This window comes from Caloenas nicobarica, chromosome 9 (genome assembly GCF_036013445.1).
Source record: "Caloenas nicobarica isolate bCalNic1 chromosome 9, bCalNic1.hap1, whole genome shotgun sequence".
In the NCBI taxonomy this organism is placed as follows: Eukaryota; Metazoa; Chordata; class Aves; order Columbiformes; family Columbidae; genus Caloenas; species Caloenas nicobarica.
In genome coordinates this window covers 9,512,662-9,535,414 of record NC_088253.1, presented here as the reverse complement: position 1 = coordinate 9,535,414, position 22,753 = coordinate 9,512,662, and the positions used below count along the sequence as shown (strand labels likewise).

The 22,753-nt window shown below is 37.0% G+C and overlaps 1 protein-coding gene across 1 annotated transcript in view; it reads right to left on the bottom strand.

The window, feature by feature from the left end:
* ADAMTS18 (ADAM metallopeptidase with thrombospondin type 1 motif 18) overlaps positions 1–22,753 on the bottom strand; it is a 75,883-nt gene that overhangs the window by 27,638 nt on the left and 25,492 nt on the right. Inside the window, exons 4-13 of the mRNA XM_065640811.1 lie at positions 20,255–20,537; positions 17,238–17,437; positions 16,436–16,519; positions 15,405–15,564; positions 14,681–14,786; positions 11,136–11,273; positions 9,520–9,673; positions 8,377–8,472; positions 7,252–7,400; positions 1,459–1,631 (exon numbers count right to left, since the gene is read on the bottom strand). Of these exons, the coding sequence (XP_065496883.1) occupies positions 1,459–1,631; positions 7,252–7,400; positions 8,377–8,472; positions 9,520–9,673; positions 11,136–11,273; positions 14,681–14,786; positions 15,405–15,564; positions 16,436–16,519; positions 17,238–17,437; positions 20,255–20,537 (1,543 nt within the window). The remainder of the gene's footprint in view (positions 1–1,458; positions 1,632–7,251; positions 7,401–8,376; positions 8,473–9,519; positions 9,674–11,135; positions 11,274–14,680; positions 14,787–15,404; positions 15,565–16,435; positions 16,520–17,237; positions 17,438–20,254; positions 20,538–22,753) is intronic.

Genomic DNA, 22,753 nt, shown 5'->3' with positions numbered 1-22,753 from the left:
CCCAACCATTGCCAATCAAATTTCTTCTTCTATATGGATGGTATGCTATGCTTATAAAGAGCTGATTAATTCTACATAGAAGAAAACAGTCATGCAATTTTAAGTATTGTCACAATTGCTGAAACACACAATTTTAATATAGTAAGTGTAGCAAATAAAACAGCATAACAAAATTTTTAAGAATATGAAATTGGATTCAAACTAGTATCCTTCTATTCTTAAATAAGCAGCTGGATTTTCAAGAGTATTTTCCACAGAGACAAGGCATATGTAGCAATTTTGAAAACCAGATCATCTTTTCAGGACTATAAATGTAGATATTGGGGGAGGTTTCAAAAAGCAGCTGAGTCAGGACAGGCATTTTCAAGTTCAGAGTCACTTGGAGTCATCTTGCTTTTCAAAATTTTGCCCTTAGTCTTTAATTTTAAGTTCCTATTTCTTTTACTAAACACAGCCTCTATCCTTAAAACCAATGTAGGCTACCTTCATTTCTGTTAAACAAGATGCATTATTTTCCCTATTATACAACCTCCATTGTTCATGCTGTGAAACCATATTTCCTCTTTCCTCTGTTCACATTGGCTATTAGGACATAGGTTTCTAAATACCCACAAAAATGTCTGCAACGACTTTTGAAGAAAATGTAATCGGGCTATGAATGAAAGTTACATGTATGTTTATATATGTATATAATTATACGCTTATCATCACAAGCAAATTTGAACGGGCACTAAAGGAAACAGCTACAATGTGACATAATTCAGCCACTTTTACTCAAGTAGTAGCAATCGCAGCTACAAACTCTGCCTTCAAACTGCAGAAAACATTTGTTGTATCTGATAAAAATGAATGCTGATTCAAAATATTGCAAAATTAAGATGTGTAAAGTAAAATAAACTTTGCTTGTACAAAATAAATAGTTATTGAGACTTGAACTTTATAAAGATCTCTTAGTAAAAGATGACTTAAAAAATTTATGCCAGTACATGGTTTGTTTTTCCAGTTCTCATGGGACTAAACCAGCAGAAAAGTCAAAAGGTTGATTTATTGTTACATGTCAAAATCTGAGAACATTCCAAAGGAAGGAGGATTTCAGTAGTGTTATTGCGGGAGCTCACATTTCCCATGATGAAGAAGCCATGGAAATTGTTTTGTTTTGGTTTCACACTAACTGATATGTAACATAAAATGAAAGAGGGGGTAGCAACAGCCAGGGAGTCATGCTAAGGAGAAAGATTTAAATTCACAACCAAAAATCCATTCTGCGTGTTCATACAGGCAGTATCGCACAGGAGGCCGGATTCAACTACGCTAGAAAGCAAACACATCTCAAACAAGCCAACTGAGTTTCTGTTTGCTTACATCAGGGTGATATTTGCCCAAAGAACATGGATGAATTACAGCTTGTAGCTCGCTTCCTGCAATTGCTTTTGCCCATCAGAGCCGTGGCAGAATTACCTTCCACTTTAGTGTACGGCTTCCATTTGTAGTACCATCCCCGGAATGGTTTGCTGTTGTATTCTGCACACTGCTGAGCACGGAAGTCCAAGCTATTCGCTGGACATGGCTGATTATTACAAAGTTGATAAACACGACTGGAACCTTGGCAGAATTTACCGCCATGCTGTGGCCTAAAAAAGAAAAGAAAAAAAATTATTTTGCAAAACCTACTTTTTATGTGATCGGCATGTTACATGTGTATGAGAATGCAGAGAAAAGGAGAGGACCTATTGTCTTAGGACATCAGTGTTTCCTAAATGGGCCATTAATTTTCATGGTTCCTAAAACCAAGCAAAGCAGTTGCCATGAATTATCTGCCTGGATCACTGCAAACTCAGCAAAGATGCAACCGTCTAGAGGTGAGTCATGTTTTCAGTAATTTAAGTTTATTGGGCTATTTTGTATTGCCTGGTTTCAATCCTGTTATGCAGCTATTTTTACTCTGCTGTAACCCAGGAATGAACATGTGCAAAGAATTACCTATCACAATAAAAGTTAATAAATTATAACAAAACACTGATCAAACATAAACAGAATGAATAATTACATTTGGTTGTTCATTTGTTTTGAAAAAATGTTCTTTTAAACAGTCAAAGGAAACAAGAACTACGCATAGTTGTTCTGCGTTAGGAAAATGTTGGAATTCACGGAGAGCTTTAAACATGTCACATCCACTTCAGCAAATCCTACTGGGACATTTTCTTTAATTTTGGCCAGAATTAAAAGACCATATTCTATTACTTTGCTATTAATAGTATCTTATCAGGGTAATAGTTTTTAACTGTTTGGTCTATGCACACGGCTGCAAAGCAATGTAAAATGTAAGACTTGCTCTTTTCAAAGTGACTGAGAGGTCTCACAAGCTGCTGAGAAATGTATTCACTCACTTTGTATTCCTTATGGATCTACACAGGAATTCACTGATGCTATTTTTGCAGTTTCACAATGCTCAGGTATACACCTGCAAGTACTGTGCCAGATCTTCAAACCACCGAATTCTGAGAACTGTTTGTCGTACTATACTTTTTTTTTTAATCACATGAGAAGAAACATAACAATGCTGCATTTGCGTACATAAATATAATGATTTTTTTAAAAATTAGGGAATACACATGCTTGGAAGACATGCTATGATCTTTCAGTGGACAGCTTGCCCGTGTTACACACACATAAAGGAAAAATAATACTGAACAATAATAATATAATCTTAACTAACAATAATAATTAATAGTAATACTGTAAATGATACAGTTACAACAATTTAGTCTGAAGTTATATGTTTAAACCCCTAAACACTATGTTGTAATTATTCCCTATATCAAGCATCCCATGCATCTTCTCTTAACGTGCATCTGACTGGAACAATATGGAGACAGCTTAGTGCAACATGGATGGGAAAATCCTAGTGCTTTTTCTGTTTGCTTTATTAAAAATTTTATCCCTTATATGTCTAACCCTCTGACCAAGATGGGGCTTGGTTTTTATGTTTTGAAGCAGCTTTGAATGTACGTAATATCTAGCTTTTCCAGAATTCAGGGCTACAGAACAGTCTTTGAAAGGAAGAGGTGGAAACCACCTTCTGCTCTATTTAAAACACAGCAAAATGTGTTGTGGAAAACAACAATAACAACAAAACAAACCACAAAAACCAACCAACCAACCAACCACAGAAACGAAGCAAACAACAGAAAACCTACAACAAGAAAAAACACAACTTCCAGTGTCTTTTCTTGAGGTTACCTCCTGGCTACAGTGACACTGGGTATAATGGCAAAGGTCTTAAATGAAGCCAAAGTTTCTGTCCTAGTTGGTGGCATTTCAGCCTGTGAAGGGCAGGGAGGATTTGTAACATCAGTGAAGTCAGGGAGTATTTACATTTTGTGCAATTGGTGAGAGCTTTGAGTTAAGGCAGCCAAACCATTGGGTCCTTACTCGGTTCTCTACAGACTTTCTTTACAGCTTCAGCACATGTCTGATTTTTGACCTTCAGCCCCAGAGAACAAACCTGCTTTAGTGTAAGGAAAAGAAGCAATCTACTTCCATGTAAATGCCACCAAACAAGCAATATAATAGAATTATGTATGGCTAGATCATGATTTCTAGACACAGTCTTGCATTTGAGGATGGTATAAAATTCCACTATACAGGAGCATTGCAAGAGGCATTCTGTTTCCCAGCTCTGCTACAGCATTTTAATATTACAGGACACTCCCACTATTGAAACTATTGGCCAGAGAATTATGAGAACCTCCCCATCTTGGTTTTTTACCAACAAGTTATCAGCAAGAAATAAGTAATTAACGGAAAACTAGACGTAGATCTGCAATTTCTGAGAAAAGACTGTTATCTACACTGACAGAATCATGCTTTTGTTGGTGATGTTTATACCACCTGCAGGTTTTGGTTTGACTGCCTGCAGCAGCTCTGTCACTATAGCTGTGCTTACAGCAGAGCGCTGGGTATGAAGGCTATTCCAATATTTCGATAGCGATACAGTGCTCCTAATACAGACATTCAGCCCCCTGTGCCCCTCCCCAGTGCTGGCATATAAAGGTAAAAGATCCCTGCATGAGTGACGCTGTCAGAGCCGAGGCCTTGCTGAGGATAATCAGAAAGGGGAGAAATTTGGTGAGAAAGGCCAGCAAAAAAAGTCTCTAAAGAATGATTTGTAAAAGGAGTATAAGTGCAAAGATGTAAGTACTCCACTTCATATAAGACTCAAATATTAAGATGCTACAAGAGTAGCTTAAATTAATTCTGCAGTACCCTTTTAAGAACAAGACTTCATGAACAATAAAAGTGAAATGGATATTCACTGCAATGCAACAGAGTGAGAAATGCTGGAATTAATCTGATCAAGGAAAGTATTTTGTGCATTACAAAAGGAATTAGTCTCCAAAATTCTTGACTCCTATTTTTTCATGTTTTGTAATCATTAGATTCAAGTGAGAACACTTCTGCTCATGTTATGACCATATTATCATAGTATCACAAAGCTAGACTATTTTATTCTGCATGAATTTGAAAGGCCTACAAGGTCTTTCACAGACTTAATTTTTAATTAGTATTTTAAATAGCATAATTAATTCTTATCGGTTTTCATCTGCATTGTCTGTAATCACTGTTAAAGCTGTTGTACACAAAAGATTGGAAAGATGTGTTCAAGCAATTCTGATTTAGACTTTTGATTGCATACATGCCTAAACTCCATTCTGCTCTTACTGAACAATGCACTATTGTGAAGTGGGCAGGACGCAGTCCCACAGATATGATTTAGGTATTAATTTAAATCTCTCGGGCACTCTTCACGTTCTTTCCCAGCTAACCTATTAAATTATGTAATCTATTTCTATCTTGGAAAAGTACCTCAACTGTAAAATGTTGTGATGTATGAAAACCAGATTCAAGAAATTACCCTGTGACAATTTACAGAAACATAATGATTTTAGCAAATCTGCATCGTTCTGTGTTCTACAGATGACCTCCCCAGGTGTCTGTTAGTTTGAATTCATCCATAACTGAGGTGGTAACTCAGAAGCCATTTGCGGAGCTGTTTGGGTGTGGTCACAACGTCTGTCTTAAAACTGCCACGAGAAAGGGATTTGAATTGGTTGGATATTATTTGCAAGAGAAGAATTTCACATACAAACACATGCAATGAGATTTTTCATAAGCAGCGGCCTGAATTTGTGTTCTTCACCTGTCTTTAAGCTCCTAATTAGATGCGTCACCTTTAAAATCACTGGAAACGTAGAAGTCTCCCTCAATGTTCATAAGAAGTCAGTTGCTTTGAAAAATGGACTGCTTATTTAAAACCTCATTTCAGAGTCCAGTCACTTCTTCAGAGAGCTGCACCCCTTGTCCTAATCTCTTACAGAAATACATTTTATTCTTTGTCATTCTCAAAATTTTGCTATCCAAAATCATCAAGCTTTTGAACAAAATAAACATTAGCTCCTACACAAATCTGGATTAGGGAAAGTGAAATAAATACATTATATTTGAAATAATATACAGATATGTACCAAAATATATAAACATCTGAAACATATTTCAGGAGTTCAAAAAGAAAGGAATGATTATTCTTAGTTTATGTGTATTTATAGAGGTGAACAATGAGCAGTGACTAGGTTATAAATCATTCTATGTGGTGTAACATTGAAAATGGATAGTATCATTTTTCTAATGATTCCACGTTATACAAAAATGCTGTGATGGGAAAGGCAGTTACCTGGGTGCATTTCCACACACTGTTGTGTGGATCACTTATTTACAGTCCTGTCATTTCATCACTCTAACTCCAAGAGATTTATAGCGTCTTCTCTTTGCTCTAACTGAATTATCACTAACATAATGAAATTAAATTTAGTATTAACATGATCCAGTTTTGGTATCGAGTCTTTCTTACTTGGTTACATCAAGTCTTGCATCAAGTCTTACTTTAATTAGAACAGACAAATAATTCTGAGTGGCAGTTTTAAATACAAAATGCTACAGTAACAGACACTCATGTTAAAGAGCTTCTCTTTGAAGACCATTTGAAATCAGTGCACCAAACTGAAACATTTCAGTCACTGCACATTCTTCTGTCACACAGGGAGCGCAAGGGAAGGCTTATGAATAAATGCAAAGAACAGTGTGCATACACACAAATTGAGCAGGTAAAACAGAGACCAGAGTAGGAAGACCAAAATATATGTATGACTTGTAATTGAGACTCTGCATCCTCTTGCTAAATAGTTTAATAAAGGAAACTATCCAGGTAATTTTATTTATCAAAATGCACTGAGAAACAAAAGAAAAGGTTGAGAAAATGCTCTGCTATGGATCTGCAAAAATTGTCTTGACTGAGTGAGGGTAATAAAGACTATTTTAACTAATTCACATTTTCCTATAACATAGTATAAGAAGCGTGGATATTATTACTGCAGCACCGTATAGTAGGTGTGAGGCCTCTTTACAGCCTCATATAAACTGTGTCATATTTTCTCTCGTTTTATTACTGCAGTGTAAACGCTGGTTTTATTGTGTGCAATGAAGAATACATGTGTCTATGCCTGTTGAAGTTGTGTATGAAATAAAACAGTGAAATCCTTTTTTCTTGTAGGTTGAAGTTAATTGAGTACTTGGGAAAGATGCTGGTCAGATAACACTTTACCTCTACTTTGAAATAGTATTGTAAGGAATAGCAGTATTTACAGTGATAATACATTCACTAGAGGAAAAAACCAGAAATGTTTCATGAGTTAGCATAAAATTCTAGGGTTCAGCACCTTTATTCTGACCTGTGAAACATAAAAGAATGCAAAGAACATGACAGACATACAGAGACATCTGTCTGCAACCATTTTGATATTGACTTTAAACATTTTTCATTTATTGTCCTGGATAATACAATCTCATCAGAAGTCTTAATAGCTTTTAAGACTTTTTTTCCCTTGCTCTTAAACTATTAGGTGCGCATATGTCTGTGTGGCGTTTCGTTACTTCTGCAGGTATTTGATAAACTGTAGTCTCACAAAATAAACTGAGAAAGCTGAGAAAGCAATCTTCAGACAGTCACTACTTTCTAGCATTGGGACATATTTCTGTCCTTCAGCTACTGACTGGTCATATTGGACATGAAAGGAAGGTCTTAGAAACATTTTCACACATACTATTTCCCTACATAATTGACCTCTGTTATTTTCTTTGTTCCATAAACTTAAATAGTTAATAGAAAAATAATACCTTTTCATATCTATGTCTTACTTTGGATTATTGCAGTGTCTTTCTTGATATGTGACCCCACCTCCACAAGTGCGAGTGCATTCTGACCACTCGGACCAGGCAGACCATTGGCCGTTCACAGGCTTGGGTCCATGATCACCGTATTTGACACACTGTCCTCTTCGACACCACTGCCAAAAGAATGCCAAAAAATATCCCAGAGTTAGTGGCACCTACTAGATGCACAAAATTTTTTTAAAAAAATTTTTTTAAAAATTTTAAAATCTCCAGTGCTTAACTCTAATAAACATGAGGTCACCCACTGAACTCAATGAGAGAGTTCACAGTAGAACAAGGACTCTGAAGTAGGACACTGACCCACACAATAGTATAGACAAGTAACGTCCTAAAATTTGTCCGAGTTCTGAGTTGAAGATCTCTGAGGTACAAATTTTCAATACTGTTCTCTTGGAGAGTCTCTTTTTAGCTTAATCTTCCCCATGTTAACTTCTGGTCCTGTGCTGTCAGAACCTCAAAATTTCCCACGTAATTTAAAAATAGCCCACTAAAATTCTGCTAGAATTTCTCCCTTTTAAAATTTAATTATGAAATACTACACAAAGAGAAAAAACCCAAAATAGAACATTTGTCAGTAACTTGAAAATCAAAACAATATTCTACTGGAAGAAACATTACACCAAAAGAAAATATTTGGGGTAACTGTAGATGACTGTAAATTAGAAGGTTCAGCTAAAACCAATAAGCATGCTCTTTCAGTAGTGATCACTGATGATAATATGCATGGTGGCCTTTGTATAGCAAATATTATGGCTTAAGGAATATTCATATCACAGTGGGATTTCAAGCCTTCATCTAACTTCTGTTATAATTAAGGAATTTTCTTACTGATTTAGATTTGCCAGATATATTTTATTCCATAGGTCGATGGCAGAGGCATCACTCCCTACCATCAGATAGGTGCCACTATGAGGACCAGTCCTGACTATGCATCAAAATGCAGTCTTTTACAGAGCAATCCAGAACTCTGTGATGGCAAACCTGGAGGGATCTGGATAACACTGGTTTTGACAGGAGCTGGTATTTGACCCAATAAACTCTAAAAACAAGTCAGAATGACATTGTCCTATTTATAAAAAAAAAACTTACCATACTTATTCCACAAGCTGTTCCTTCCGCTGCTGGCATGAACTTTGTCTCGCACCTATGACCCACTTTGTGACACCAGAGAGATTTGCATATATCCTGAAAAGAAAAAGGTACTCGCTATAGCACACATAATTCCCATTATTTCCTGGTGTTTAGAAAGAGTAAAAAAATGATATAAACCTTTGCTACCATAAAAGCCATATAAATAAAAACTTTTCTGATTTTAGAAAATCCAGAGCTTAAGATTAATAGCACAGCCATATCTTGTATATTGCCTTCATGTTTATACACTATCTCACTATATATTTTTTTAAAACTACTTTGAGTGTGAGACTATAATAGAATAAAAACTGTGTTAAGAAGTTTAAAGTTAAAATTTTGTTGTCTACGGTGACTATAATACCGTGGAGAGACTAGATTTTCTGAACCACAGGAGATATCTGGAAACACAGTCCTTTCACAGTGCTGTTCACTCTCTCTCCTTTGTTTATTAGGTGTAGAAGAAACAGAGCTGCCATCACCCGATAAATGTGGTTAGTATGAAATAAATCAAAATACTCCAGGATAATAACAGGAGTAAAAGAAATTATAATACTACTTTTCAGAATGAACACTCCAGATTATTTAATAAAATGTCTTCTCTGAAGAGATCAGCCAGGAGTGCAGCAGTCACTAAAATAACGGGTTAATTTAAATTAATCCTTCGTCACAAAGTCAAGGGTATAAGTTATGTTTTTATTGTTCTAAAATAATGCTATAGATCTTTTCCAGACTTTGCTGCCAATGCATAAGAATCAAATAAAATATAAGAAACTTAGTCCTCCTTACCCCACACCCCACGCAAGTTTTGATCAAAACTCTACTGCCTGCTCATTTCCCGTGGCATAACAGGGAAGGGCTCACGGCTCTTACGTGTCCAGCTGCACTCCTTATGACTCCTGCAAAGAACACATTTCCTTCTGCAGCTCCCCTGGGATTGTGACATTCCTAAAAAGAGGCCAGTACCTTCAGAGCTAATTGCCAAGTGAGATAAGGTAGAGAAATAGCCCAGACCTCTGAAGAACACCATATTACTTGTACTTATTTAGTGTACTGCAGTTCTCTAATGTAATTCTAACTTTTTAAAAGTATATCAGTAGGTACCTTTACAAAGCTGAGGTTGCACAGTTTTGCTTTCATTCCAAACTGCCATTTGCACTGGGTATCAGCATCATAGATCTGCCCTGGCAGTTTGTCAGGGTATTTGTACTGTCCTGTTTGCTTAGGTTCATCAATCAGGCAGGCAGCTTGAGCTGTACTATAATGAGAATGTATATTAATCATGATTATGATCTTCATATAAAAATATTTAAATTTGCTACAGACCAGCAAAAACACATAATATGGCATACAATACCTTTAACTAGCCTTAGAGATATGCACTGAAATGAGAATATCTGCTTGCAGGAGCCTAAAGATCTTGACATCTTGGTGGTAGCCTGACCTGCGAAGTTTTAAGGAAGCAGGACTTTCCAGGCTTTGGGACTGTTGTGACAAGAAAGAATGATGTCAGATTCTTTTCCTCCCTTTAATCTTGTGCAACCAAGAGCAAGGTGATCTAGCCTGCTTTTTCCCTTAAATGTATTCCCAAAATAAGGACTCAAGAGGTACACCGTCTCATTTCGGCATTTGCTTTGTGTGGATTGACAAACAGAAGGCTGCTGCAGCTTGCGTGCTTTGGGTTGCCTGTATCCACCTTAAGACCAAAGGTACCCCCATGGTCTAGTTTTTTTTCCTTTCTATGTGCTTCAGAACCCATTTAAGCAGAAGGTCACTCCATGCTGGATTTACCTTGCAAGTGTCAGTCTCTTGGAACATATTGCTTGTTGGAGGTCTTACGTGACTTTTCAGTTTACAATTTGTTTGTGTACTCAGAATATATTGCATCATTGCAGCAGAAAAACATCACCAGAACTGTGTCACCTTTTCTGGCCACTACTTTAAGATACTAACTAGGAGTTCAAGGATTGGATCCACAGAACTATCCAGTTACTCAATTCTCACTCTAAGGAATTAACATCTAAAATGCCTGTATTGGATCTGGCTGTTAGTACCGCCTACCCATTTTTTAATAATCATGTATAGTCCACCCATGTACAACAAACAAAATAAAAGGGAAGTTGTACAGTAAAGGACTACAATTCTGATGACATTAAACATAGACCAAAACCCAGTTCCTTTAAAAGTATCACTGAATAGTGCCAATATGCTGGAGAAATAATTGGTACCTTTCTCTTTTTCCTTTTTCCCTCCCTCCCCCCAGAAAGAGTATATGAAAAATGTGAAACGTCCTTACGACATGAGCTAGATCAAGAGAGAAACTCCAGTGAGCAAGGCCAGTAATGTTAATTTACATTTTGTAATGACTTTGGTACCGCTGTGTCTGCCCTCTTTTGTGTTCACTTCCTACTAATTCTCTAATAAACTTAGCTGCTGACAGGAATGCCTGGGAAAGAATGATATGCCAGTCATTACTGCAGGATATTCATGGAGGGTGAAATTCATTCTTTTGAAACAAGGCAGGACAAAAACACTTACATGCCATACCACCTCTATGCTTCATAAGTCCAAGTGTGTGGGCTTAAATAGTACATTGGTTTGAGCACATGTTAAAAGAGGTGAATTTCACACTTAACTAATTTTTATGTCTGTTCAAGAATTCGAGCCCAGTTAATAAAGATACATTCCCTGGCACCAGCCCAGATTTACATCTGACCTACCTGAGAAATTTGTTGAGATACTGCCTGCTGCATACAGACCAAGAAAACACTCCATTTTTTCCTGTGAGTGTGGGAGACATAATATTACCCTCAGCTTTTCTACAAGGATTTCCTTCTCCATCATGAATCATACCAAAGCTGAAAAGAGAATCAGGTGTGAGAGTGAAAATCTAGATTAATCAGAACAAGACAAAATTTGGGGTAAAAGAAACACTTTCTGGGTGACGGCTCTATGCTTGAACTCCATGGAGAATGTGGAACTCATCCCTTTCGATCCAAAGGGATGAAGACATATGCACCATACAAATGACTGTTAGTATGAAACAAGCTCCAATTAATAGCACTCAAATTCTATTGTCATCATACACTTATCTGATGAGAAGAAGATAGTCAATTTTCAAGAAAGACCCATACTTTGCACAGGAGCTCTACAACACAAGCTAGTGACAAAACACTGGTACGTAAGCACCAGAGCTGCAGACTGACAGAAGTTTTGCAGTTTAACCATTTATCTTTCCTGAAGGAGAAATGTTTTGTGGTGGTGAGATGGATAGAAGTAGTGGGTCAAATCTTCAGTCACACTTGTACTTGCCTGTAACGCTATCAGCTTAAAACATGCATGCAGTCTGAGCCTTTCTTTGCCTAGTGATAACACTTGTTAATGTGAAAGGTGCAGAGATCAGAACGCAGGAAAATATCAGTGTTACACAGCTATAAGAATGGAACATAACTGTGGTCCTCATAGGAGGGAAGCACTACATAGGTGCATTCAATCTGTAACAAATAAGGGGCACTGAATGAATTGAATACAAGGTATGAATATAAAAATACGATTCTTTTTCTAATTTTGGCCACCAGCTTGCTATGTTATCTCAGGCAATTCACCTTCTTTTCCTCGCCTTTCTTATACACTGTCACTCACTTTGTCTAGACCGTAACCGCTTCAGTGGGAATACTGCCCCTTATTGGTTGCTTTGCTCAGTCTGCAAAGTCTGCTTTCACTAGGAGAGGTGTGAGGATAATATAAAGAATAACGAGCATTAATAAAAACCATGTTAAAAATGATAAATTATGTGGAGCTTATGGGTATAATAAAGCTAATTTTCAGTCTTTTTTCCTTTCACTGTTTTATACTTACTCACTGTACAGGACATCTGTGAATTTCAGTATGTTTTGAATAGAAATTTCATAATCTGTTACTTCGACATTGTAGTACATTGGCGACTTTATGAATGTAATCTGTGCACATGCAGGGAATATCTAATTTACTGGACTCGATCCTCTACTGTTATAAATCATTGCAGGCTCATCAGAGTTACTGCATGCATTGCCACCAGCCGAGGCTCCAAACTTGCTAAAATATATGGCTCCTTCTATAAATGGACAAAAAGGTCCCAATGGAGCTAGTATGTTAGAATCCGTTATAAAATAATAACTTTGTTCACATGCATTGCAGCTGAAGAATGCACAGTTTATATAGCCACTGACACAATGGGCTCTGAACTCCTGAAGGAACTTCCAGGAGCTTTCAGATAAAAACACAAACTACTTAAAGAAAACCATAAAAATGTAAACCAACTGAAGCTACTCAGTGGATCACAGAGTGTGACCTATACAGTATGCAATATTCTCCTACTATGAAATCCTTAGGTTAATATATTCACAGTGGACCTCAGCACCCCTGAGGCTGTCACAGAGTTTTTTTCTTCCAGGAACCTCTGTATCACAGAGACTGAATTCTGTTGTCTTACCTCACATAGTAGGTAGTCTTAAGAACATGAACACAAACAAATTCTAGTAAAGACATGTTGTATCTGGCACAGATTTTTTTCCAGCAGATAAGATGCGTGTTATTGGACAGGAGTATGGAAGTATACCAAAGAAAGGCTGAATAATAATATGAGAATTAAAGGCAGTGGTGGAAAAAAAATATTAAAAAAGTAAAAGATGTCCAAGCACAATCAGTCAAAGCAAATAAGAAAATAAACAGGAAGGAAGGACATCAAGATACTAAATGGGATAATTCTTTAAAAATAAGCTATTGGCCTGATTCTCTCCTAATACTGATCGAAGAGCATTAAAAATGTACTGAGGTCAGTGAAATTGCATTAGTGTGATGGGAGGATCTACCACTACGTATTTTATATATTTGGTCCCATTGAAAGTGTTGGCACAATTCCCACGGGCTCTACTGGTAGCTGGATTATTCCTTAATTCCTTGTTTGCCTTCAGATGTACAGAAACCTGTGAAAGGGTCACTCATGTAGACATTAGGTCATAGTATATACTGTAAAGCATATTTGTACAATGAAAACTAAATAGTCCTGATTCAGTCATGCAGAATCGGAAGGATTCATGCCTTGATCAAACAGCAGAATACAGTACCACTGCTTTTCAAAGATATTTTGTGCAGTCATGTTGCTGCACGAAATAAAGATCCTGTGCCCATGTTTTATCCGACTCTTGATTTCAGGCTTGTACCACATAGAGAATCTATGCTTCTATACTGCCAGTGGTTCGACAGACTCCAGCTTGAGCTATGCTAAAACTGAAAATCCGAGCCATGCCAAAAGTCGTAAAAAAGTAACTCAAAATTATTTGGGAAAAAAACAGGGGAGCAAAACCTAATCATCTTCTTTAGATTTAATTCGACAACTCAGAGAAAAGCTGAAGCTCCACAGAAGATTATTACGGATTTGGTTTGAGAGACAGCAGGCTCTTAGGAAAATTACAGTCTTATTACCATAGAAATAAAATGGAAATCCAATGGATATAGTTACAGAAAGGCAGAAGTCACCACAAAGGATGTTTTTAGCCAAATCATGCATTGTATAGGTAGAGGGAACCAAGAAGGACATGTAACGAATGGCTCCCAGACCCTGTGAAACACCAGTCTGCTGGGAAAGGGACCTCTAAGAGACTCAGAGATCACTGCTCCATACTGTAAGCTGCAGAGTCCTTTTTTTCTTTTTGGAGCAATCACACCGATACTAGAAGCAATTTGTCTACCAGAACATGGTAGCAGTGTGAGAAGCTTGTAGATTACTGTTGTCAGCTTTTACTGTTTGTTCGGGTTATCACCTGGGATATATAAAATATATAAATAAATATATTATTTTAATATATATATATATATAAAAAAATGTCAAAAAATAAAAATAAAAGGAAAGCACCCTGGGCAGGTGATGCACCATTTCACGCTGAAGGACACACCTCTGAGTGAAGAGTCTTGAGTTTCTTTGCCCTCAAGCCGCCTATAGTTTCCCATCAAATTAGAAACAGTTGTAAGGTACCTCTATCAGAATAAGTTCCCTCCACCTATGGCAGTAAAATCAATAAAATCCCACAGTAGTTATTTTTATGATTGTTGAAGAGACAACATTTAATAAGGCAAATGCATTAACTGGATTGCTCTCTATATGCTAATCATTATATAGCTCTCTATAAATGATCCGTATTTAACTACTTTATATTAACTGGTGCGATGTTTCCATTCACTTACATATTTATTTATAGGAGGACCATGTAAGACTCATGAAACTTACTTGTGTCCAGATTCATGAGCAATTGTAAAAGCCAATCCAAGGCCTGTATCTTCATTAATGGTGCAACTACGGTATTTGCTGCACATGCCACTGATGGGTGCAAATCCTGAGGGAAGGAAGCAGTAGATTAGCTTGTTCCTTTACAGAATTCTAAACACATATATCATCCCCACTGGTCCTAATAAGCCAGTCTATTGTGGTGCATGAAGATGGTTGTCGACTTCATCAGGTTTATCATGGAATAATTACAGCAGGCTTTTATGTGACAATAAAGGGACTCCGGTATGAGAAGTATAAATCAAACCTAACCTCCCAAAATACACTTTACTTGTAAAGATTATTCTTTCCCCCCTCATGCCTGTAATTCTCCCAATTTAGGGAGGAATCCCATTCAAAAAGGGCAAGTGATCACGAAAAGAAAAAAAAAGGAGTGGCTCAGAAATATTCTTAAAATCAAAAATATTCCTTGAAGAGGCGACAATCCAAAAGGATTACTTCAGATAGCTTATTTTGCCACTTCTTCTAGGGCAATGACACCAGTAATACTCTTTTTCTTCTAGGTACCTCAAAGGCAAATATGTAAAAATACTGCTGTTCTTTCCTCTTCAAGAAGGCTAACATTATGTGCAAGAATTGACTTTATTTTAAAACATTTCAATATCTGTTAATCAAGATGCTGCTGTTGACATCCAAAAGTTTTTTAGAATGTGTTTTCATATCATACCTAAAGTATCACAGGGCTCATTTTTCCAAGAGCAGATATCAAAACCCGTAAGCAAGATGGCATGGTCATGGCGCTTCCCGTTCTTCCCAACCAGAGCAGATTGCCATTGACAAAAGCTGTTCAGCGACTGGTCTGCATGGTGGTTTATCAGTAATCCACCCTGTAGGTATTTCACAGACACAGAAACAGGGTGCTTCCATCAGTCTTGAGAAAGGTGATTGTAAGAATAAGAGTCAGTTAGGGAAAAGGGATTACTTTTTCACATTTATTCTACATAAACTTATGCATTCCCATGTTAACTGTCTGTGATGACCAATTCAGGTGATGAGTAAATCTTTTACAATTGTAAAATAAAACTTCATCTCTCTCCAGATGCACGGGTATTTTCAAAGTCAGTGGTTGGAATTACAGTATACAAATACATTTGATTCCTGATAAAGCCGAACACTAAACCGTTTTCAACCTTGTGATTAAAATGTTTGGAGATTTCTGTGGAGGAAAAGTATTGTCCAAGTAGATCAACCCATCACAAATTTCTTTTCATCGAAAGAGATTTTGTCTTCTTTTGCCTCAGCACCCTTGCCAAAAGAATTGGCTCCCCTCCCACCTTTTGTTACACACTATCTTCAGTTTGGGATTTTTTACTCCTTCCCCCTTCTGATCATCACATCCTGGAAAGCCCTGTTCAAAATATTTTATCTATTTAATTACTTCTTAAGTACATTTCTCATTCCAGCCATTTCTCTTCAAGAAAACACTGGAAATTGTTAGGTTTTATCTTACCAGAAGCTTTTCAGTGTTTCTAAAGAACATTTATATGAAATGAAGATTCTAGTATCGAAACCCGAGAAGCACTGAAATGCAGAAAAGTGTGATTTTGGAGGGTTTTGTGATTTTAATCTTCTTCTCATGCTTTATATCTTAAGAAACCTCTAATGAAAGTTCATGTACATAACATGGGAACACTCAGTGCTCCTTGTGAACAGAAGCAAATGAAGTATATACCACACAAAAATTCTGACACAACTTACAGGCTCTTGTTCCAAAAGAAGAAGACTCACAACAATAATGTTTATATCACTTCCAATTGTTCCATCTTTAAACAGACTAGACACCTGCAATGATTATTGAAGAAGAAATATCATCTACATGCATTTTTTTTTAGCCTAAAAAAATGTATTGAGTTATTGCATTGGGCTTCAATTTTCCATACAAATTAATGGAGTTATACACCTCATAGGATTAATCCAAAAGAGCTTAACCCAGAAGAATTATGCCCCAAACCACAACACTTATTCCAAAAGCCTGAAGACCTTATGTTGATTTCAATGGGCTTTGCTCTGTCCTTGGTCTCCTGGATCAAGTATAATCAAGTTCAAAGTTCAAGTTTTGTAATGCTGAACTAAAGAGCAAAGCCACAAAGGAAAACATATTTCTAGTTAAATTATATTATTTTTCTCAAAATAAATTTCTTCTGTCTCAAATAATTTTTTGTTTCAAGGAGTGACAGCAGGCAAAAGAGACTAAGCTTCGTGATACTAAAAGAAATTGAAGTTCCAGTTTCAGAGTATCTGCCTGTTGTGTACTACACAAGAATAGGTTTATTTCGTTTCGGTTTTTTAATGTACGGTACTGTTGCCAGAGCTGTGATAATCTGGAGATATATTTTTAAAGAGCTTTTTTTGATGCAAGTAATACATCAGATGAAGCTTGAAGAAAGGCTTGCATAAGGTGCCCCTGCTATTTTTGGTATCACTTTGTCTAATGAAAGATCCTATTCTGACATAACAATATTCCACAGGTAAAACGTATTTCAGTTACACCACATCTTACCATATTCATAACTGTTAAGATGTACGTTGTTACATTTTCCTTGCCATGTTTTTCCAACATTTTTTTATCTGCCACAACAAGGGTTTCAACATTTAGACTTCCATTTTTCTGAATTTTAGCAGATGATCTTTTGTACCTTGCAGAAGCCCCATACTCATCCGAACGAATGTATGTCTCTTCTGTGGGTGGCTTAGGTGCATCTAAAAGGAAATAAAACTCAGTTTGGAAAGAGTTCAGATCACCCATGAGCAGTTTCATCAGAAAATTTAGTATCACACGTTTAGAGCATTAGATTATTTTTACAGCATGTGATTTAACACTTATGGCCAAGTTCTTGTATATTTATTAAAAAAGACCTGATGCATTCCTGAGGGAAGAGTGGCTACAGGGAGAGAAGGAAATGGGAGAACCACATTCGTATGCAATCAGCTGTTTAAAATGAGGAATTAATCTAATAAAATAGTAGCATCTGTGGCAAAAAATACACACAGAATTTTAAACAGAATATCGACATTTTTCCTTCCTTTTGATAACTTCCTGAGGTGTTTGACATGTGCTACTTACATAGCAGTTGGTAAAAAAACCTCCTTTCCACAACAGATGTCCACCGTCAGTACAGAAAGGAGACACACACCACAAGTAAGATTCCCGCCAGCCTGCTATTTTGATTGACATTACCCTTCTATGAGAATTTGCCACTCGGATTATTCCTGCTGGGAACATATTTATTTAGTGCAGGGAAATGTCAGGCAACAGCAAGGAGGGGTTGCCAACAGGCTTTGCACGTCCAGCCTGCACAGCCCAGTGCAAAGTGCACTTTCCCCTCTGCACTTCTGCAGCACGGTCAGTGCACCGCTAGAGAACCAACTCTACTCCACTTCTTCAGGAAGCCAGAAAATGGGAAAAGATGTCTATGTCCTACATCCTGCGATGCTGCTGTTATTCATAGCTTCCTTTGCATAAACATACACTGCCTTTGCATCAACATACACTGCCTTTGCATCAAGAATTAACCTGAAGACCGCTTTAACAAACTATTTGGGTAACAATAGGATTTTTTTTTGACACAGGATGTAACACAACACAAGTGAGGGAGCCTCATGTAATTAAAAAAATCCTGCCTGTGCCTCATCAGAAAGTCATTCCATTGACAGAGCTGAAACAGACGCTACTTCCTTCCACACCAAACTGGGAAATCAAGAATACCACTGAACACACAACAATGGTCTGCTTTCGAGAACTAAGTCACTCTGAACTATATATAACATAGGTTGTTATTTTCTGAACTCCCCCTTCCTTTCTCTCAGAAGGTTGCAGGTATGTACTGCATGAAGCAAAAGACTGCAGGACGTGAAAGTTCCACAGCTCAGGTAATAAAATGCCATCTTGCTTAATCGGATTCCAACAGTGTGTCTGACACCTAGTTCCTAAGCAATGATGGGTAAATCAATGATACTAAACCCAGCACAGTTGGATGCTAGTTGCATGTTCCTCATGTAACATAAGCTCAGCTTGAATACGCAGCTAAGAACTCATAGTTGTAACTGAAGTTATTAAATAAATAGATACACGTATACAATTATGGAAGCATATGTTCTGATAAGTATTTTAAATAAAAACTCAGTTTATCAATTTGGTACCCAGAAGCAATTATTATTTTTGACATCTCCTGTTCTATGAGTCCCACTTATAAGACAGTATCTTCTCACATCCCAAGAAGTTATGAAAATACACTGTTCAAAATGCACTCATTTATTATGGGGATAAGCACTATGCAAAAACTCAAGAGGACATGAATAATTCTGAATTTAGACAAGCAGTCACGGGGGGTACAGTAAACAAGGTACAAGACCACAGCAGACAATGCAAATAAAATAAAACACTGCAGAGCAGATGAGCTAACTTAGCACCGTTACCCTCTGCCCTGAAGTGTACAGCAGAAAAACCAGACAGGAGGGAAAGGGAGTATGTAACGAGGTAGTTTTGAACTGCATCAAAGTGCAAATGTTCACAGGTTGCATCACAGGCATGTGCATCTGGCAGTCGAGGTCTAGCTTTCAAATCTAGGGAGAAGGATTTTTGAAGCAGCATTCAATTTTTAATATACAGTTTTCAGGTGTCAAATAGGCCTCAGCCTCAGACAGCCACCTCTTCTACTACCTCCTCTCTCATTCCTTCCCTTCTAGTTGTTTTTCTCTTTCATCCTTTCACACCTTCTGGAAAAGGAACCTGCCCATTTTCTCAGAACTCTAGTAGGAAATTGGAAGAATATAACTCGACTGAGACAATATTTTCAATACTGTGTGCAGTCCTGGAGACCCTCTTTAAGAAACCCAGCTCAGAAGCAGCTCAGCTTTCAAAAAGAATCAACTGAATGCTGTAAGTACAGATACAGGCTCCAAAGGGGCTCTAAAATGTTCTGCAACTTGTCGGTCTAATGAAGGACTCAGAATAGACCTGGGCAGGATAATATATTCCCATATGTTTTTTAAGAGGTGGCTCCGAAATCTTGTTTAAACAATTTACATGGTAGGTTCTTTTTGAAGATGTCAGTTACCAAAAATTTCATTATCAAATGGTGAGTTCTGAAAGACTTATTCTCTGTCCTGTCAGAAATTCATGATTTGGAAGACATTTTCTCCATCGTCAAGCCTAATTAGTTATATTTCCCCAAACTAACAGAGAGCATTTCAGGGACTTGGCATCCATCACTGTGCAAAAGCAGCAGTCTAAAACAGGATTCCTTACTGAAAACTATATGAATGTCAAAAAAATCAGGCAAGGGATCTTTTAATCTAGGTAGAAAATAAGAAAACTAAACATTGATTCTGATGGCTTAATAAAACAGATGATCGCATCAATTTAAAGGAATTTTCTCATGTCTATGTCACTTTAGAAATGTGTAATTTAAACTCAGTACATCTCCATCACAACCGTGATAATGAACCACACCTCAGAATCACCATATAGTTTCTAAGAGCCACTATCAAACAAGGAGTGAAAGTTTCCTTACATACATTTCTTGCGACGTCCACAAAAATGTTGCTTTTGAAACCTTCCATGGTGGTAACCATTCGCTTGAGCATGATACTTGTGGGAAGTGTGAATTCTGTGATGACCAAAAGAAAAGTATTTGGGATTGGACTCTACTGTGTACCGGTGCACCTTCTCTTCTGCAGTTCGTTTGTACAATACATGAGGATGGTGTCCAGCAGGTGACGTGTAGTTGTGCTCCTGTGCTAGCTGCTGAGGTAATGGAGATATAAGGAACTCCATCTTCTGTGTCCTTATCAAACCTGACTAAAAAAAGAAACACCACCACAAATTAGAGAAAAGACTGTCAAGGTTCAGAGCTGGAACATGCTAGCTCTTAAAGGGAGCTCCCTTCAAAGCCTAGACAGATTGAATTGTGCTCCTCTAAATTACATTTAACTCAAGATACAATCTAGATAGTCTTCCCAATTAAAGTGTATATTGTTTCACTTTGCAGATGACCAGGTTTCATGTTTGGTAACACACAGAACAAGAATGTTGTAGAACTGGCAGCATAGCACCTTTGCACAGTCGCATGAATAAGTTAATATGCAATATTAATCCATTCTTCACAATATAGATTTGTTTGTGTGTTTGTGCACAGGATATACAGTCTCAAATAAAAAGAAAATGCTTTTGGAAAATGCAACTTCTAATAAATCCATGTATTAGTAAAATTAATCGTTTGAATTAAGATTCAGGCTTTTTCCAGCACAAAGTATTTTCAGATGGGAATCCCAGACTTAAGGTTACTCTAAGTAGAAATGTGAGCATGTTATGGTACAGCAGCACACAGTTGAAGCATCTGAACATTTTAATACTATCATTCAGTAATCAACTCACCGCAATTTAATCATCATAAAGGCAGTTTAAAATTTATGTTCTCCTACAAGAGAAAACTGATCAGTGAAAGCAAGTATCTGACTGTTTTCCTTCTTGGATCTCTGAAAGACAGAAGTAAGTATGGGAAAACTACACTGTATTTTTCACATAGTATCTGTGCATAATACTGCACATGTGATGAAGTGTTTCCAGGATCAGGGCCAGGGAAATGTGGGTGGCACTGAGGAAGTATTTCCATGCAGCTCATTAATCAGTTATGATTTTATTTCATTTCTTGGTTTGGTAAAACACGTTGTAATAAACACTCTTCTTCACACAGTCAAAACCAAGAAGAAGTTTCATCAGGTAATTCTATTACATTATATACGTAATACTAGATACAGATTTTTGGTTTGGATGAGTGGGACTCTACCATATGCCAACACCCTCCTGCCAAAATTGACATCCCACGAGGACTACATATCTCTTATGCTTCAGAAAAATATGTGCAGACAAAGAAACGTCAATTGCAAACCATCTTGCCCGACATCTTAAGTCTTCCCAGATCATGATTCCACCTCCTTCCTCAAAAAGCAGCCTTTGAAAATGCACCCATTGGACATGTATCCCCCATGCCCTCCTGAAATGGACGCTTTTCTTTAGCCTGACCTCCAAGGACCAGAATGCCAAGGGTATCAGAAACAGAGTAGTTTGAATGCCTAATGTAAGCATTGTATTTCTCAAGAATTTGTGGAATTCTCTGCCCTTTCAGAACTGTTTCCCATGAGGAAACTCAACAGAAAATTAAAAGCAAGTGAAAATAGAAAGTTACACGTTAAATCTTCACATCTTTAACTGTTTACTAAGCTAATGATAAAATTGACTTTAAGTCTATTCCAGTTGAAAAGATTTCTCAGAGATATACAGGTCCTCAACAGTCTGTAATCATACATTATGTCCTTTCCATGGAAATTCACTTCTGTCTTTCCCAATCAAAGGTATCTTCGCAGCACTCCCTAATCTAAGCATCTTTCACAGGGGCCTAGTAACAACACTCATTAAATCATACTGTGACCTTAATTTTGAGAATAGAAGAGATTCCGTATTATGAACTGGGAGGGTCTAACTGCCCCCTGAAAAATAATAGGAAAACAAACACAGATGATATTCTGATTATAAATTTGCTCCCTCTCCTTTCTTCAGCATGAATTCATAATTACTTGTCTCAGCCTATATCTACTTAACATTCTATATGAAGGTTAAAATTGCCTCTGTCAATAAGAGACAGGCTTTAAATAATTGACAAGAATTTAACTTGCCTGCTTACTGCAATAAGTTGGCATATTTCAAATGTCAGATCACATTTGGTCATGATGAATTACTTTCCTTTAAGGAAGAAGACTAATATTTTAATCCTTATGATGTGTGTCATCACACAATTTAAAAATGGTTCTGAGAGGCAATCTTTATCTACTAGAGTGCACTGATAACTGGACACTGCTAAACTATTTTTTTTTTTCAGCTGGAGAACAGAAATGTAGTGAATCTGGTTTTTATTTCCCCATTTTAAAGGTTTCAACATCTGAAATTATTCCTGTAGGATTCATTTTGTAAATGATTCAAACCATATGAAACAAAGGGGTTTGTACATTTTTCTGTAA